At 46.9% G+C, this 16702-nt stretch overlaps 1 protein-coding gene across 1 annotated transcript; it reads left to right on the forward strand.

Moving 5' to 3' along the window:
* The first annotated feature begins 8921 nt into the window (after positions 1 to 8921).
* Positions 8922 to 14915, forward strand: LOC124006435 (microfibrillar-associated protein 5-like). The gene is made up of 7 exons (XM_046316449.1): positions 8922 to 9033; positions 10169 to 10237; positions 10351 to 10383; positions 10517 to 10585; positions 14073 to 14160; positions 14341 to 14414; positions 14562 to 14915. Exons 2-7 carry the CDS (start codon positions 10195 to 10197, stop codon positions 14675 to 14677), a joined length of 423 nt encoding a protein of 140 aa, XP_046172405.1. The 5' UTR covers positions 8922 to 9033; positions 10169 to 10194; the 3' UTR covers positions 14678 to 14915.
* Positions 14916 to 16702: the final 1787 nt, after the last annotated feature.

The following is a 16702-nucleotide window of genomic DNA, read 5'->3' on the forward strand; positions in this document are numbered from 1 at the left end:
ATTGGTTCTCTCACACTCGCTTTCTCTCCCTGGCTCCCTCCCTCCCTCTCTACTTCTCTCCCTCTCTGCCTCCTCTCCCTGGCTTCCTCTCTCTTTACCACTCTACCTCTCCATACCTTAAAGCACAATTTGGCCAAACAGTTTGACCTTCTGCTATTGGTTCTCTCACACTCTCTTTCTCTCTCTTCCTCCCTCCCTTTCTCACTCTGTACCTTTCCTCCTCTCCAAAACTCGCAAGGCAGCCTGACTTAGACTCTAGTGGTTGTTCAACAGTTTGTCCATTCTCTCTATCATGGCACCCCTTCTCGCTCTTCTCTTGCACTTTCTCCCCCTTTATCTTTACCTTATGCTTTTTTGTTTCCTCTCATTTTTTAACTTATTACATCTTGTTCCCACTCTAGTCTTAAAAAATGCACTCTTTCTCTTCTTTGCCTTCTGTCTCTGCAGGTCACTGCTTACTTGGGCCAGTAACAGCTGGTGTAGTCTAGAGTTCTGTATGCAAGTTGTGGACATCCTACAGTGCCTTTGTTACATTACAGCCTTATTCTAAATACATTTTCCTCATCAATCTACACACAATACGCCATAATGACAAAGCAAAATCAGGTTTTTAGACATTTTTGCTACTTTAATTTAAAAAAACTAAAATATCACATCTACATAAGTATTCAGACCTTCTACTCAGTACTTTGTTGAAGCACCTTTGGCAGCAATTACAGCCTTGAGTCTTCTTGGGTATGATGCTACAAGCTTGGCACACCTGTATTTGGGAAGTTTCTCCCATTCTTCTCTGCAGATCCTCTCAAGGTCTGTCAGGTTGGATGGGGAGCATTGCTGCACAACTTTTTTCAGGTCTCTCCAGAGATGTTTGATCGGGTTCATATCCGGGCTCTGGGTGGGCCACTCAAGAATGTTCAGAGACTTGTCCAGAGGCCTGCTTTGTCTTGGCTGTGTGCCTAGGGTCGTTGTCCTGTTGGAAGGTGAACCTGAGCCCCAGTCGGTAGTCTTGAGCGCTCTGGAGCATGTTTTCATCAAGGATCTCTCTGTACTTTGCTCCGTTCATCTTTGCCTTGATCCTGACTAGTCTCCCAGTCTCTGCCGCTGAATAATATCCCCACCGCATGATGCTGCCACCACTATGCCGTGATGCTTGGCCGTGACGCTTGGCATTCAGGTCAAAGAGTTGATGCTGCCACCACCATGCCGTGATGCTTGGCCGTGACGCTTGGCATTCAGGTCAAAGAGTTGATGCTGCCACCATGCCGTGATGCTTGGCCGTGACGCTTGGCATTCAGGTCAAAGAGTTGATGCTGCCACCACCATGCCGTGACGCTTGGCCGTGACGCTTGGCATTCAGGCCAAAGAGTTCAATCTTGGTTTTATCACACCAGAGAATCTTGTTTCTCATGGTCTTAGAGTCTTTAGATGCCTTTTGGTAAACTCCAAACAGGCTGTCATGTGCCTTTTACTAAGGAGTGGCTTCCGTCTGGGAAATTGGTGGAGTGCTGCAGAGATGGTTGTTCTTATGGAAGGTTCTCCCATCTCCACAGAGGAACTCTAGAGCTCTGTCGGAGTGACAATCGGGTTCTTGGTCACCTCCCTGACCAAGGCCCTTCTCCCCCGTTTGGCCGGGCAGCCAGCTCTAGGAAGAGTCTAGGTGGTTCCAAACTTCTTCCATTTAAGAGTGATGGAGGCCACTGTGGACCTTCAATGCTGCAGACATTTTTTAGAACCCTTCCCCAGATCTGTGCCTCGAACACAATCTTGTCTCGGAGCTCTACGGACGATCCCTTCGACCTCATGGCTTGGTTTGTGCTCTGACATGCACAGGTGTGTGCCTTTCCACATCATGTCCAATCATTTGAATTTACCACAGGTGGACTCCAATCAAGTTGAAGAAACATCTCAAGGATGATCAATGGAAACAGGATGCACCTGGTATTTCTGGTTTTCAAGAAAACAGTCAGGTTCAAACTAGGGATTTTGTGGCTAATTGAGGTAAGACAGTAATTCTGCTCATAGATTATGTATGTATGAACTACATATTGACACATCCCAAATCGGGAGGTCTATAAAATACTTCTTTATTGACAAAGTACCAGAGCACGTCTTTAACACCCCTCACCCCCTCTCTTTGTAAATGGTTGTGCTGGGATCCCCCCCTCAGTTGTGGATGTTTAGGGTGCGCTATTTCCAGGAAACAGGGGGACAGGGCTCATGTGACAGGGTTGGGGGGGGGGTTCATACAGGAGCACGGACACTCTGTTTGACAAATGGAAACACATGGTGCAGGGAGACAATGGAGTGCCAACACAAAGATGCTGATCCAGGCGTAGTGGGTGGCTGTCTGCATGGCAGAGAGAGAGAGAGAGTGACAGAGAGGTGATTAAATAATAGGACATAGCCAGGAGGACAGTTTGATATGAGGGACAGTGAGACAACAGGACAGAGTGGGTGGGTCAAAGCCAGAGGGACAGATAGACAAGAGGAAAGACAGAGTTAAACAGAGACAGACAGACAGACAGACAGACAGACAGACAGACAGACAGACAGACAGACAGACAGACAGACAGACAGACAGACAGACAGACAGACAGACAGACAGACAGACAGACAGACAGACAGACAGACAGACAGACAGACAGACAGACAGACAGACAGACAGACAGACAGACAGACAGACAGACAGACAGACAGACAGACAGACAGACAGACAGACAGACAGACAGACAGACAGACAGACAGACAGACAGACAGACAGACAGACAGACAGACAGAGAGACAGACTGGGTAAATAAGAGACAGTAGATAACCAGACTGAGCGAGACAATACGGTGAGATGTGCCCCGCCCCCTTGTTAAGTCAGTAATACTGGAATTGTTCTGCTGGATCAGGGGAATCAGTGAAGGAGTCTGGATGATTCTCAAATGAACTATCTTACTAGAGGGAGCACTGACTCACACAATGTCACCTGATCTAGGTCATAAAGGCTGTGAGTGATTGAGTGTGAGTGTGTATGCGAGGGAGAATGTGCACTTGTTGTTTGTGTGTGTTTGTGTCCAGGGCTGTAACCAGGGTTAGAGTATTAGTGAGTGGGAGGCAGAGCTCCGCACAAACAGACATCAAAATGCAAAATGGAGCACACAGATGATCATATTATCACATTAACATGAATTATTAGAATATTACTTACAATTCTGTATTAATATCAGTGATGTAGACGTAAAACAAAAGAGGGTAATGTATCAGACAAAACAACCACCGATATAAACTAAGACATGACATTTTTACAGAACTGTATTGTTTTCATTTTTAAATATATCATTTTAATGTAGAGGCCTGTATGTAAGATAGGCCATGTGGATGTGTTCATATTGTAACATACAGTTGAAGTAGGAAGTTTACATACACCTTAGCCAAATACATTTAAACTCAGTTTTTCACAATTCCTGACATTTAATCCTAGTAAAAATGCCCTGTTTTAGGTCAGTTAGGATCACAACTTTATATTAAGAATGTGAAATGTCAGAATAATAGTAGAGAGGATGATTTATTTCAGCTTTCATCACATTCCCAGTGGGTCAGAATTGTACATACACTCAATTAGTATTTGGTAGCATTGCCTTTAAATTGTTTAACCTGGGTCAGACGTTTTGGGTAGCCTTCCACAAGCTTACCATATTAAGTTGGGTGATTTTCGGCCCATTCCTCCTGACAGAGCGAGAGTTCTGCCCACAAATTGTCTATGGGACTGAGGTCAGGGCTTTGTGATGGCAACTCCAATACCTTGACTTTGTTGTCCTTAAAAGCCATTTTGCCACAACTTTGGAATTATGCTTGGGGTCATTGTCCATTTGGAAGACCCATTTGCGACCAAGCTTTAACTTCCTGACTGATGTCTTGAGATGTTGCTTCAATATATCCACATAATTTCACTGCCTCGTGATGCCATCTATTTTGTGAAGTGCACCAGTCCCTCATGCAGAAGAGCACCCCCACAACATGACGCTGCCACCCCAGTGCTTCACGGTTGGGATGGTGTTCTTCGGCTTGTAAGCCTCCCCCTTTTTCCTCCAAACATAACGATGGTCATTATGGCCAAACAGTTCTATTTTTGTTTCATCAGACCAGAGGACATTTCTCCAAAAAGTACGATCTAAGGCCCCATGTGCAGTTGCAAACCGTAGTCTGGCTTTTTCATGGTGGTTTTGGAGCAGTGGCTTCTCCTTGCTGAGCAGCCTTTCAGGTTATGTTGATAAAGCCAAGGTAATGGGGTGGCCATCACAAAGCCCTGACCTCCAATCCTATAGAAAATTTGTGGGCAGAACTGAAAAAGTGTGTGCAAGCAAGGAGGCCTACAAACCTGACTCAGTTACACCAGCTCTGTCAGGAGGAATAATTCACCCAACTTATTGTGGGAAGCTTGTGGAAGGCTACCCAAAACGTTTGACAAGTTAAACAATTTAAAGGCAATGCTACCAAATACTAAGTGAGTGTATGTCAACTTCTGACCCACTGGTAATGTGATGAAAGAAATAAAAGCTGAAATAAATCATTCTCTCTACTATTATTCTCTCTACTCTCTACTATCCCTGGTCACCTATGACTGCGTGACCAAGTATGACTCCAATGTCATCATTAAGTTTGCTGATGACACAACAGCCTGATCATCGACAACAATGAGACAGCCTATAGGGAGGAGATCAGAGAAGTGGCATTGTGGTGCCAGGACAACAACCTCTAACTCAATGTGAGCAAGACAAAGGAGCTGATCGTGGACTACAGGAAAAGGCAGGCTGAACAGGCCCCCATTAACATCGACGGGGCTGTAGTGGAGCGGATCGAGAGTTTCAAGTTCCTTGGTGTCCACATCACCAACAAACTATCATGGACCAAACACACCAAGACATTAGTGAAGAGGACACGACAACACCTTTTCCCCCTCAGGAGACTGAAAAGATTTGGCATGGGTCCTCAGATCCTCAAAAAGTAAAACATGACTATTTCTTGTACCCCTACACACTGACTCGGTACCAATACCCCTGTATATAGCCTCATTATTGTTATTTTATTGTGTTACTTTTTTATTTTATTTTTTACTTTATTTTATTTATTAAATATTCTCTTATTAGATTTGATTTAATGGAATGGATGACCTTGTTCTTACAGACTACTACTCCCTGTATCCAGAGGTTTGTCGGCTGAACACCACCACCTCAGACACTGAGGTAATGTGTATGAAAACCATATTATCCAGACACAGAGTGGCAAGTGAAGTCTTCAGCGATACTAAACCGTAATTCTCTAATGCAAAAGTTCAAACAATTCAGCAAGGACTGGGACTTCGTCCAGGCTACGTCAAGTCCACACTTCCCACAATCGAACGGACTCGTGGAGAAATCTGTTCAGACAGTGGAGAGACTGATGTACAACGCAAAAGACAGTGGAACTGCCTTCTACAGGAACCTGCTTGTTTACCGCACGTTGCCACTTGACTGGGTGTTTTCCCCAGCACACCTCCTCATGGGTTGCAGACTGAGGACCAACTGACCCATCACTGAGAACCTCCTAAAAAGGAAAGACAGAGAGAAAGTGAGGAAGTTCAAAGAACAACCGAAAACAAATCAAAAGTTCTACAATGACAGAGGGACAAGAAACCTATCTGAACTCCAACCTGGTGACAACATGAGGTACAAAGACGAAACACACGCATGGACACAAAAAGGAACAGGTACGGAAGTACAGCCAAGGTCATACAACATACGAACAGAAGATGGCGCTGTTCTATGGAGAAATCGCTGTGATCTGCTAATCTAAGGGGACCAGCAACAGACAGTCGTGACACTGTTGAAGAGGCTGAAAGCACAGTTCTGGCAGCAGCCCAGCGTGATGAACAAATGATCAGAAGATCGACAATGCAAGGTAGTGTCCTCGTGTAGTTAAGGCCATGTTTGTGTTGTTGCAAATAGATACGGAACACTTGTGTGGCCCTGTGCGGCTAAGAACAACTAAAGGAGAATAAAAAGAGAGAGGGAGAGAAAGGTGCTGCAGGGTTAAAGATGCACTCTCAAACTTTTGTATCATTTCAGCCACTAGTGGTGGTCACAAGCCAAAACTGGTCCCTGTTTTTTGTGTACAATGTCATCCAGTTTGTGTGATATGTTATGATTTTTTTTGTTGTTTTTTTGACCAGTTAAGAACAAATTCTTATTTTCAATGACAGCCGAGAAACATTGGGTTAACTGCCTTGTTCAGGGGCAGAACAACAGATTTCTACCGTGTAAGCTTAGGGATTCAATCTGGCAACCTTTCGGTTACTAGTCCAATGCTCTAACCACTAGGTTACCTGCCACCCTACACATTTGTGTGATATCATCCCATTTTATGCAATTTGTGCGATATGTTAAGAATCCAGTTTTTGCAAATGATACAAATTTGTTGTGCTTAAGATCCCAGAGTGCATCTTTAACAAGGGGTTGTGTGGAGAAAATATGCACCAGACAAGAATGGGCAGTCTTGTGGAGGGGCGGGGAGAAAGGCCAAGTCTGGAGGTTGTTTATTGGTAAAAAATTGGGTCAGTCCCCCCATTCCTTGATTTTAACGTCTACAGATGTTGATTTCTGAGCCAATCTGACCAGACCGGCCTTGATCTGGCTGCTAAATGGGGGTTTTTCAACATCCATAAAAGAGGTTGTTTAAACTTTCACTCTGTACCTTCACTCTGGACATCAGGCAGAGTCATATTTTCTATGTCTTGCCGACTGGGTCTTGCTCACTATGCCCTCCCTCCCTATTTCTCAGGGTGAAAGCAGAGTGTTCAGAATGGCGGGTCAGTGTGTTCCCTGGCCTGATCTCTCCATCACTCAACCTGTCATCAGCCATGCCTGCCTGACCTTGTTAGGCCAGCGCTTCTCTCCCCCTCACCCCTCCTCACCCCCCCCCACCCCCAGCCTCATCCCGAGCCTCATCCCAGAGACTATGTAGCCCTGATATGTCAGGGGGATGATGAGTGTGTGTCCCTCTTGAAGTGACTTTGGGAGAGAGTGCGCCAGCAGAGTTTTGTTGTCTGTGACTCTGGTAGCATGTGTGACAATATTTATATTGGTCAAGTTCATGGAAGCCTGCTGTGATCAGGTTTCCCCCATACAAGCTATTAATGGTCCCCGTGGAAACCCTCTTTTCAACTCAAGTAGGGATCAAACAAAGGGTCAGGAGTTTCGGTCATGATATTCACTCATCTTTGCTGCAATGCCTTTTGATGTAGCAATATAATTGTCTACTCTAGTTTCTTAATCCTGCACGGTCCTTCGGGTCCCACAGCACATTTCTGCTTCAGCCCATCACCTAATTCAACTACCCAACCTAACGTAAGCCCTTTATTAGCATGATAAGGTGTGTGTTAGTGCTGGGCACGATCAAAATATGCACCCCTGTGGGTTCCCAGGACCAGGATTAAGAACCCCATGAATACAGAAATATGTGTGACCTTTAGCTACAAGCAACTCTGGACAGTGATACAGGCCGTGCAAGTTTTACTCCAGCCCCACACTGGCATGCCTCATTCAATCTAGACCATGATAAGTTGGTGTACAGTTAGAGCTGGGCTGAAACAAAAGCCTGCACACACTGCTGCTCTTTCAAAACCAAAATTGGCCACTTCTGAGCTGAGACCACACTCACCAACTACACTGTTGTTGTCTGGTGAATATAGTATATCTAATAAGGTGAAGTATCATACAAACTCATTCATAGAATCTACCCTGTAAAGAACTTTATTATACACAGATTTAGAATAGATATTGATAACAAATGTGTACTTTGTGGTTGTGACCCAGTGACTCTTGACCATTTATTTTAGAACTGTTCTTATATCAGAAGTTTTTTGAGTGAGTTAGAAGATTTTATTTGAAAATAAACAACTATTAATGTTAATCTGAGAGACTCTGATGTTATGTTTTATTTTGATCCAAATGATATGGACCCTGATTTAACTTTCATTGTTCATGTGTTTATTGTTCATAGAAGATTCTTTATCCATAAAATGAAGTGAGCAGAAAACAAACTCTTCTTCACATTATTTAAGATAGAATTGAAATATTATTTTGAAATGATCAGTAAATGTAAAAACAAAAAAGCAAAACACACCATAAAAATTTTTGACAAATTGAAAATGTATTTGATATGTAATTCTGTTATGTACTGTTAGGTCTGTTAGCTTTATGTACTCTTGTTTGTATATTTCTGTTTTTGTATTTGTTGTGTTCATAATTAAAAAAAAAAAAAAAACTCACCAAGTTTACTGCCCCGCCTAGTGGAGAAAGGGGATCACTGCAAACGCAAAGTCTGCCAGACCTGTACCAGTCATTCCAACATATTCCTTTAGCTGCTCTAAAGCATACTGGGCTATTTATTATGCAGTATTCTACCTATCATCGTGTGTTGATTATTATTCTTTCAGTTGTTTGTATTTGTAAAGGGTAAGTTCCTAGTTCATTGTGCTGATAGATGTGTTTACTATTAGTGATGGTTCGTGTGAAATCAACAGATATATATTTTTGATAATGAGTTTGTGTTGTTTGGGTGTATACGAAACCAACTCTGGACTAGAACACTTCTCCCTGAATCTCAGATTAGATGAGAGGAAAGTAAGTGAGCAAGAGAAGTCTAATGAGGGGAGGACAAGGGGTGGAGGAGGGGATGGAGAGAGAAGGAGGAGGGGATGGAGAGAGAAGGAGGAGGGGATGGAGAGAGGAGGAGGGGGTGGAGAGAGAAGGAGGAGGGGATGGAGAGAGGAGGAGGAGGGGATGGAGAGAGAAGGAGGAGGGGATGGAGAGAGAAGGAGGAGGGGTGGAGAGAGAAGGAGGAGGGGATGGAGAGAGAAGGAGGAGGGGTGGAGAGAGAAGGAGGAGGGGATGGAGAGAGAAGGAGGAGGGGATGGAGAGAGAAGGAGGAGGGGGTGGAGAGAGAAGGAGGGGAAAGGAGAGAGGACAAAATATTCAAAACAAAGGACGCTTTTGGACGACAGGAAAAGATGTGAGTATGAAAACATTGTGTTCTTTTCTTAATTTTGAAGACTATAAAGACATTAGTAGCATTGCAGTACTGTATATAGAATGTTTAAAATAAATAACATGAAGTACATATATAAAAGATGCATAGAGAAACCAAACTATATTTTCCTGCAAAAAACGAACTTTTCATGAAGTCATCCTAATAGAATACTGTTTGTGAACTTCGGTCATGGATGACAATATGTCATTCAGAACTAATGTATTTTAGAAAGCTATGTGCCCTGGCATACAAGAGTGTATAAATGAGTCAAAGCAAGTTAAATCAATTTAACGTATTCAGGGCCTGGGTAAGATGCTGGTAAAGGAGGAACGGGGGGTTAAACATATCGAGTGACAGAACTGTTCGGACGCTTTAGAACATTCTTAATAAGGTTGACGAAAAGAGACGTGTATGAAAAGAGACGCGTATGAAAAGAGTATGTACGAAAAGAGACGTGTATGAAAAGAGTGTGTACGAAAAGAGACGTGTATGAAAAGAGTGTGTACGAGAAAGGAGGAGTAGAGGGGTGCTCAGATAGGGCACAAAAAACACATTCCTTTGTGAGAACTCATGTCTTGGACTCCAAACTCACACTGACACATCACAAGAGGAATGATGCAGGGAGAGAGCTGAGTGTGTGTGTGTGTGTGTGTGTGTGTGTGTGTGTGTGTGTGTGTGTGTGTGTGTGTGTGTGTGTGTGTGTGTGTGTGTGTGTGTGTGTGTGTGTGTGTGTGTGTGTGTGTGTGTGTGTGTGTGTGTGTGTGTGTGTGTGTGTGTGTGTGTGTGTGTGTGTGTGTGTGTGTGTGTGTGTGACAGAGAGAGAGAGAGTGAGGTGATTGTCTCTATATACTGATACTATCAACAGCACATATACTGATACTATCAACAGCACATATACTGTATCTAGCTCATTTACCTGGATTTCATCAGGTACACATTTCTACAACTGCCTTAGAGAAGAGCATACATTGCATTAGAAACAGCAGAGGTAGGGCCAGGGCCAGGGGCAGAGCAGAAGGAGGAAATGTAAAGTCGAGATATTGAAGAGTTCCTCTGTGTGAATTGAAACATATAAACGATTTTCCTCTTGCGCTTTTGTGGGTCCTGTTTCCTTCAGCTCGTAAACATCTAGCTCTTACAAGGATGGGCAGTCTTCCAATCGCCCTGCTCCTCTGCAGTTTCCACGGTAACCCCTGACAAACACAACACACAAATCATCACCTTCAATTAGGTTTGAGTCCATCACTGTTTGTTTTAACTCCATAAAACATTCCCCTCATATGTTTTTCTGTTCCACAGTCCTCACAGCTGTAGCCCAAGCCCCGCAGGCTGGTAATAATGCCCTCTATTCAATGGTCACACGTTATTTCAACAGACATTAAGTTACATGATATGTCTCTGTCTGTGAGTCATGCCGTGGGTAGAGTTTATTCCCATGCTGATTGTGCTGTTTCCCTGCTGGTAGAGATGGAACTCCACAGAGGTGACTGGAATGAAGAGGAGGCTTTGGTGTCTGTTTCTACCTTACCACCTGGTGAGTGAGGTGTCTGTCTCTATCCTACCGCCTGGTTAGTAAGGTATCTGTCTCTATCCTACCACCTGGTGAGTGAGGTGTCTGTCTCTATCCTACCGCCTGGTGAGTGAGGTGTCTGTCTCTACCCTACCGCCTGGTGAGTGAGGTGTCTGTCTCTATCTTACCGCCTGTGAGTGAGGTGTCTGTCTCTACCCTACCGCCTGGTGTGTGAGGTGTCTGTCTCTACCCTACCGCCTGGTGAGTGAGGTGTCTGTCTCTACCCTACCGCCTGGTGTGTGAGGTGTCTGTCTCTACCCTACCGCCTGGTGAGTGAGGTGTCTGTCTCTACCCTACCGCCTGGTGAGTGAGGTGTCTGTCTCTACCCTACCGCCTGTGAGTGAGGTGTCTGTCTCTACCCTACCGCCTGGTGTGTGAGGTGTCTGTCTCTACCCTACCGCCTGGTGAGTGAGGTGTCTGTCTCTACCCTACCGCCTGGTGAGTGAGGTGTCTGTCTCTACCCTACCGCCTGTGAGTGAGGTGTCTGTCTATACCCTACCGCCTGTGAGTGAGAGGTCTGTCTCTATCCTACCAGCTGGTCAGTGAGATGTCTGTATCTACCCTACCGCCTGGTGAGTGAGTTGTCTGTCTTTATCCTACCACCTGGTCAGTGAGGTGTCTGTCTCTACCCTACCGCCTGGTGAGTGAGGTGTCTGTCTCTACCCAATCACCTGGTGAGTGAGGTGTCTGTCTCTACCCAATCACCTGGTGAGTGAGGTGTCTGTCTCTACCCTAATACCTGGTGAGTGAGGTGTCTGTCTCTACCCTACCACCTGGTGAGTGAGGTGTCTGTCTCGACCCTACCACCTGGTGAGTGAGATGTCTGTCTCTATCCTACCACCTGGTGAGTGAGGTGTCTGTCTCTACCCAATCACCTGGTGAGTGAGGTGTCTGTCTCTACCCTACCACCTGGTGAGTGAGGTGTCTGTCTCTATCCTACCACCTGGTGAGTGAGGTGTCTGTCTCGATCCTACCGCCTGGTGAGTGAGGTGTCTGTCTCTATTCTACCACCTGGTGAGTGAGATGTCTGTCTCTACCCTACCACCTGGTGAGTGAGGTGTCTGTCTCTATCCTACCGCCTGGTGAGTGAGGTGTCTGTCTCTACCCAATCACCTGGTGAGTGAGGTGTCTGTCTCTACCCTACCACCTGGTGAGTGAGATGTCTGTCTCTACCCAATCACCTGGTGAGTGAAGTGTCTGTCTCTACCCTACAGCCTGGTGAGTGAGGTGTCTGTCTCTATCCTACCCCCTGGTGAGTGAGTGTCTGTCTCTATCCTACCGCCTGGTGAGTAAGGTGTCTGTCTCTATCCTACCACCTGGTGAGTGAGGTGTCTGTCTCTATCCTACCGCCTGGTGAGTGAGGTGTCTGTCTCTACCCTACCGCCTGGTGAGTGAGGTGTCTGTCTCTACCCTACCGCCTGTGAGTGAGGTGTCTGTCTCTACCCTACCGCCTGGTGTGTGAGGTGTCTGTCTCTACCCTACCGCCTGGTGTGTGAGGTGTCTGTCTCTACCCTACCGCCTGGTGAGTGAGGTGTCTGTCTCTACCCTACCGCCTGGTGAGTGAGGTGTCTGTCTCTACCCTACCGCCTGTGAGTGAGGTGTCTGTCTCTACCCTACCGCCTGGTGTGTGAGGTGTCTGTCTCTACCCTACCGCCTGGTGAGTGAGGTGTCTGTCTCTACCCTACCGCCTGTGAGTGAGGTGTCTGTCTATACCCTACCGCCTGTGAGTGAGAGGTCTGTCTCTATCCTACCAGCTGGTCAGTGAGATGTCTGTCTCTACCCTACCGCCTGGTGAGTGAGTTGTCTGTCTTTATCCTACCACCTGGTCAGTGAGGTGTCTGTCTCTACCCTACCGCCTGGTGAGTGAGGTGTCTGTCTCTATCCTACCGCCTGGTGAGTGAGGTGTCTGTCTCTACCCAATCACCTGGTGAGTGAGGGGTCTGTCTCTACCCTAATACCTGGTGAGTGAGGTGTCTGTCTCTACCCTACCACCTGGTGAGTGAGGTGTCTGTCTCGACCCTACCACCTGGTGAGTGAGGTGTCTGTCTCTACCCTACCACCTGGTGAGTGAGATGTCTGTCTCTATCCTACCACCTGGTGAGTGAGGTGTCTGTCTCGATCCTACCGCCTGGTGAGTGAGGTGTCTGTCTCTACCCTACCACCTGGTGAGTGAGGTGTCTGTCTCGATCCTACCGCCTGGTGAGTGCGGTGTCTGTCTCTACCCTACCACCTGGTGATTGAGGTGTCTGTCTCTACCCTAACACCTGGTGAGTGAGATGTCTGTCTCTACCCTACAGCCTGGTGAGTGAGGTGTCTGTCTCTATCCTACCGCCTGGTGAGTGAGGTGTCTGTCTCTACCCTACCACCTGGTGAGTGAGGTGTCTGTCTCTATCCTACCACGTGGTGAGTGAGGTGTCTGTCTCTATCCTACCACCTGGTGAGTGAGGTGTCTGTCTCTATCCTACCACCTGGTGAGTGAGGTGTCTGTCTCCACCCTACCGCCTGTGAGTGAGGTGTCTGTCTCTACCCTACCGCCTGGTGAGTGAGGTGTCTGTCTCTACCCTACCGTCTGGTGAGTGAGGTGTCTGTCTCTATCCTACCACCTGGTGAGTGAGGTGTCTGTCTCTACTCTACCACCTGGTGAGTGAGGTGTCTGTCTCTATCCTACCACCTGGTGAGTGAGGTGTCTGTCTCTACTCTACCACCTGGTGAGTGAGGTGTCTGTCTCTACTCTACCACCTGGTGAGTGAGGTGTCTGTCTCTACCCTACCTCCTGGTGAGTGAGGTGTCTGTCTCTATCCTATCACCTGGTGAGTGATGTGTCTGTCTCTACCCTACCTCCTGGTGAGTGAGGTGTCTGTCTCTACTCTACCACCTGGTGAGTGAGGTGTCTGTCTCTACTCTACCACCTGGTGAGTGAGGTGTCTGTCTCTATCCTATCACCTGGCGAGTGAGGTGTCTGTCTCTATCCTATCACCTGGTGAGTGAGGTGTCTGTCTCTACCCTACCGCCTTGTGAGTGAGGTGTCTGTCTCTATCCTATCACCTGGTGAGTGAGATGTCTGTCTCTATCCTACCACCTGGTGAGTAAGGTGTCTGTCTCTACCCTACCACCTGGTGAGTGAGGTGTCTGTCTCTATCCTACCACCTGGTGAGTGAGGTGTCTGTCTCTACCCTAACACCTGGTGAGTGAGGTGTCTGTCTCTACCCTACCGCCTGGTGAGTGAGGTGTCTGTCTCTACCCTACTGCCTGGTGAGTGAGGTGTCTGTCTCTACCCTACCACCTGGTGAGTGAGGTGTCTGTCTCTACCCTACCACCTAGTGAGTGAGGTGTTCAATGTGGAACAGAAACATCACTAAACAATGTTCGGCCAGGGATGACCAGGGGTGTCCAGTGTTATCTAAACATTGTGTGTGAGTTATCTTGATGTTGTGTGTATCCTCTGTGCTAGACTGTAGGGAAGAGACGTACCCCTGCACCAGGATGTACTCTGTCCACCGGCCCATCAAGAGATGCATCCACTCCCTCTGCCTTTACAGGTAAACTGCAACAACAGGTTCTCTCCCATAAGGAAAACCTAGACACACTCAGTGCCTCCTGGTCATGCAGTCAAAGTTCATTGGTTTCAACCTGATAGCCTGTACAGAGAGGCATGTTTTAGAGACAGCAGCTGGGCTCTGATTATAGTGTAATGATGTCTGTCTCCTGGTTTGTCTCAGCCTCCCTCGTGTCTATGTGATCAACAAGGAGATATGTGTTAGAACTGTCTGCCAACAGGATGAGTACCTGAAGGGTAAGACAGTCCACCTGATAGCACTTCATTAGACCCGTTGTTAGGATTACAACAACATAACATTCTGAGTGCATGAAACACTTACTGGCTTTAGGACAGCATGTACATCTGAGCCCACACATCCTCTCTCTCTTCTCTCCATCCCAGCTGAGCTCTGCAGGGAGCGGTCCGGCTGGCCCAAACGCTTCCAGAGGTCAACCACCAATAAGAAACGCTGTCGCAATCGCCATAGCAACCCCAAAACCTGGGAAAACAAGGCCTGATGGGCCCAAGATGGCGGAGATGGAAGGAGGGGCGGAGGAAGAAGGGAGGAAGGGGAGGAGAGAAGGAGGGAGGACTCCCTTGGAGACAGAACACTGGGTTGTCTCCATAAAAACACCCCAAAACATCATAAATCCACCGCTCAACACCTGGTGCTAGCCAGCCACACACACACACACACACACACACACACACACACACACACACACACACACACACACACACACACACACACACACACACACAAACAACATATATATAACACAGTCCATGTAACTCCAGTTATGAACAGTCTGAGTCATATTTCTCAGTTCTGCTATTAGCCCTGTGTTTTATTATAACTGTATGTGAATATCAGGGGAGAAATCACTCCCCACAGATTGGACCTGTGTTTTATTTGACACGGATCATGTTCTGTGCCGTTGTGGGCTGTATAATACTGTTCAGATGGAACACTGTTGAGTTCCTATAGTTGTGTACTGTAGAGACAGTGTGAGAACCATGTATCCACTCTGTCATTACTGACACCTTATTGTAAAGCACTCTATCACAATCCAATACCAAAGCAGTGCAATACTAGCCAATAAAATGTCATTCATTGGTTTGTGTGGATCACTTTATTGATGTAGTCCAGTTTTTTTCCTCACGTAGATAAAAAGAAAACAAGTCAACCTCGACTCAACATTAGTTGATATCTTTATGCTTTGATTTTCAATACATCAGCATTTACATACACATATATTTTATTTGTAATGTCAAGAATAAACACGTAAACCAACATGAGTAGAGTCTACACAGACTCTCACCAGTTCATACCAGTTCTCCCACTAGCTGTGTTCTCACACAGGAAATCAATCAATTATCACCTCATTAATCAACATCATGTCATCAGTCAATGCAAATGTTTGAGTCCATGTGTGTCCATGAGAGAAAAACACACAATGATAAATACAAAAGCCACATAACTGGCTTACTGTAATATTACAATGTCCTGTACAGCATTATAACCCCTCTATCCATCCCTCTATCCCTCTATCCATCCATCCCTTTACACCTCCCTCCCTCCCGATATCCCGATATCCCTCCATCCATCCATCACTCTATCCTCCCTCCCTCTATTCCTCCATCCATCCATCCCTCCCTCCCTCCATCCCTTTATCCCTCCCTCCATCCCTTTATCCCTCCCTCCAGCTTTGCCTCCATCCATCCATCATCCCTCCCTCCAGCTATCCCTCCCTCCCTCTATCCCTCCCTCCAGCTATCCCTCCCTCCCTCTATCCCTCCCTCCAGCTATCCCTCCCTCCATCCCTTTATCCCTCCCTCCAGCTTTGCCTCCATCCATCCATCATCCCTCCCTCTATCCCTCCCTCCCTCCATCCCTCCCTCCAGCTATCCCTCCCTTCATCCATCCATCCCTCTATCCATCCCTCTATCCATCCATCCCTCCCTCCCTCCTTCCATCCTTTATCCCTCCCTCCCTCCATCCCTCCCTCCTTCCATCCTTTATCCCTCCCTCCCTCCATCCCTCCCTCCTTCCATCCTTTATCCCTCCCTCCCTCCATCCCTCCTTCCATCCATCATCCCTCCCTCTATCCCTCCCTCCCTCTATCCCTCCCTCCCTCCCTCCTTCCATCCATCCATCCATCCTCCCTCCCTCCTTCCCTCCTTTATCCCTCCCTCCCTCCATCCCTCCCTCCTTCCATCCTTTATCCCTCCCTCCCTCCATCCCTCCTTCCATCCATCATCCCTCCCTCCCTCTATCCCTCCCTCCCTCTATCCCTCCCTCCCTCTATCCCTCCCTCCCTCCTTCCATCCATCATCCCTCCTTTATCCCTCCCTCCATCCCTCACTCCCTCCTTTATCCCTCCCTCCCTCCATCCCTCCCTCCTTTATCCTTCCCTCCATCCATCATCCCTCCCTCCCTCTATCCCTCCCTCCCTCCTTCCATCCATCATCCCTCCCTCCATCTATCCCTCCATCCCTCCCTCCATCCCTCCCTCCATCCCTGCCTCGCTCCCTCCCTCCCA

The sequence above is a fragment of the Oncorhynchus gorbuscha genome, linkage group LG19 (assembly GCF_021184085.1).
Source record: "Oncorhynchus gorbuscha isolate QuinsamMale2020 ecotype Even-year linkage group LG19, OgorEven_v1.0, whole genome shotgun sequence".
Lineage (NCBI taxonomy): Eukaryota > Metazoa > Chordata > Actinopteri > Salmoniformes > Salmonidae > Oncorhynchus > Oncorhynchus gorbuscha.

Coding starts and splice junctions, on each gene's coding strand:
- LOC124006435 (XM_046316449.1), top strand. CDS start 10,195: ATGGGCAGTCTTCCAATCGCCCTGCTCCTCTGCAGTTTCCACG. Junction 10,384..10,516: donor AGCCCAAGCCCCGCAGGCTG/GTAATAATGCCC, acceptor CCCTGCTGGTAG/AGATGGAACTCCACAGAGGT. Junction 14,415..14,561: donor ACAGGATGAGTACCTGAAGG/GTAAGACAGTCC, acceptor TCTCCATCCCAG/CTGAGCTCTGCAGGGAGCGG.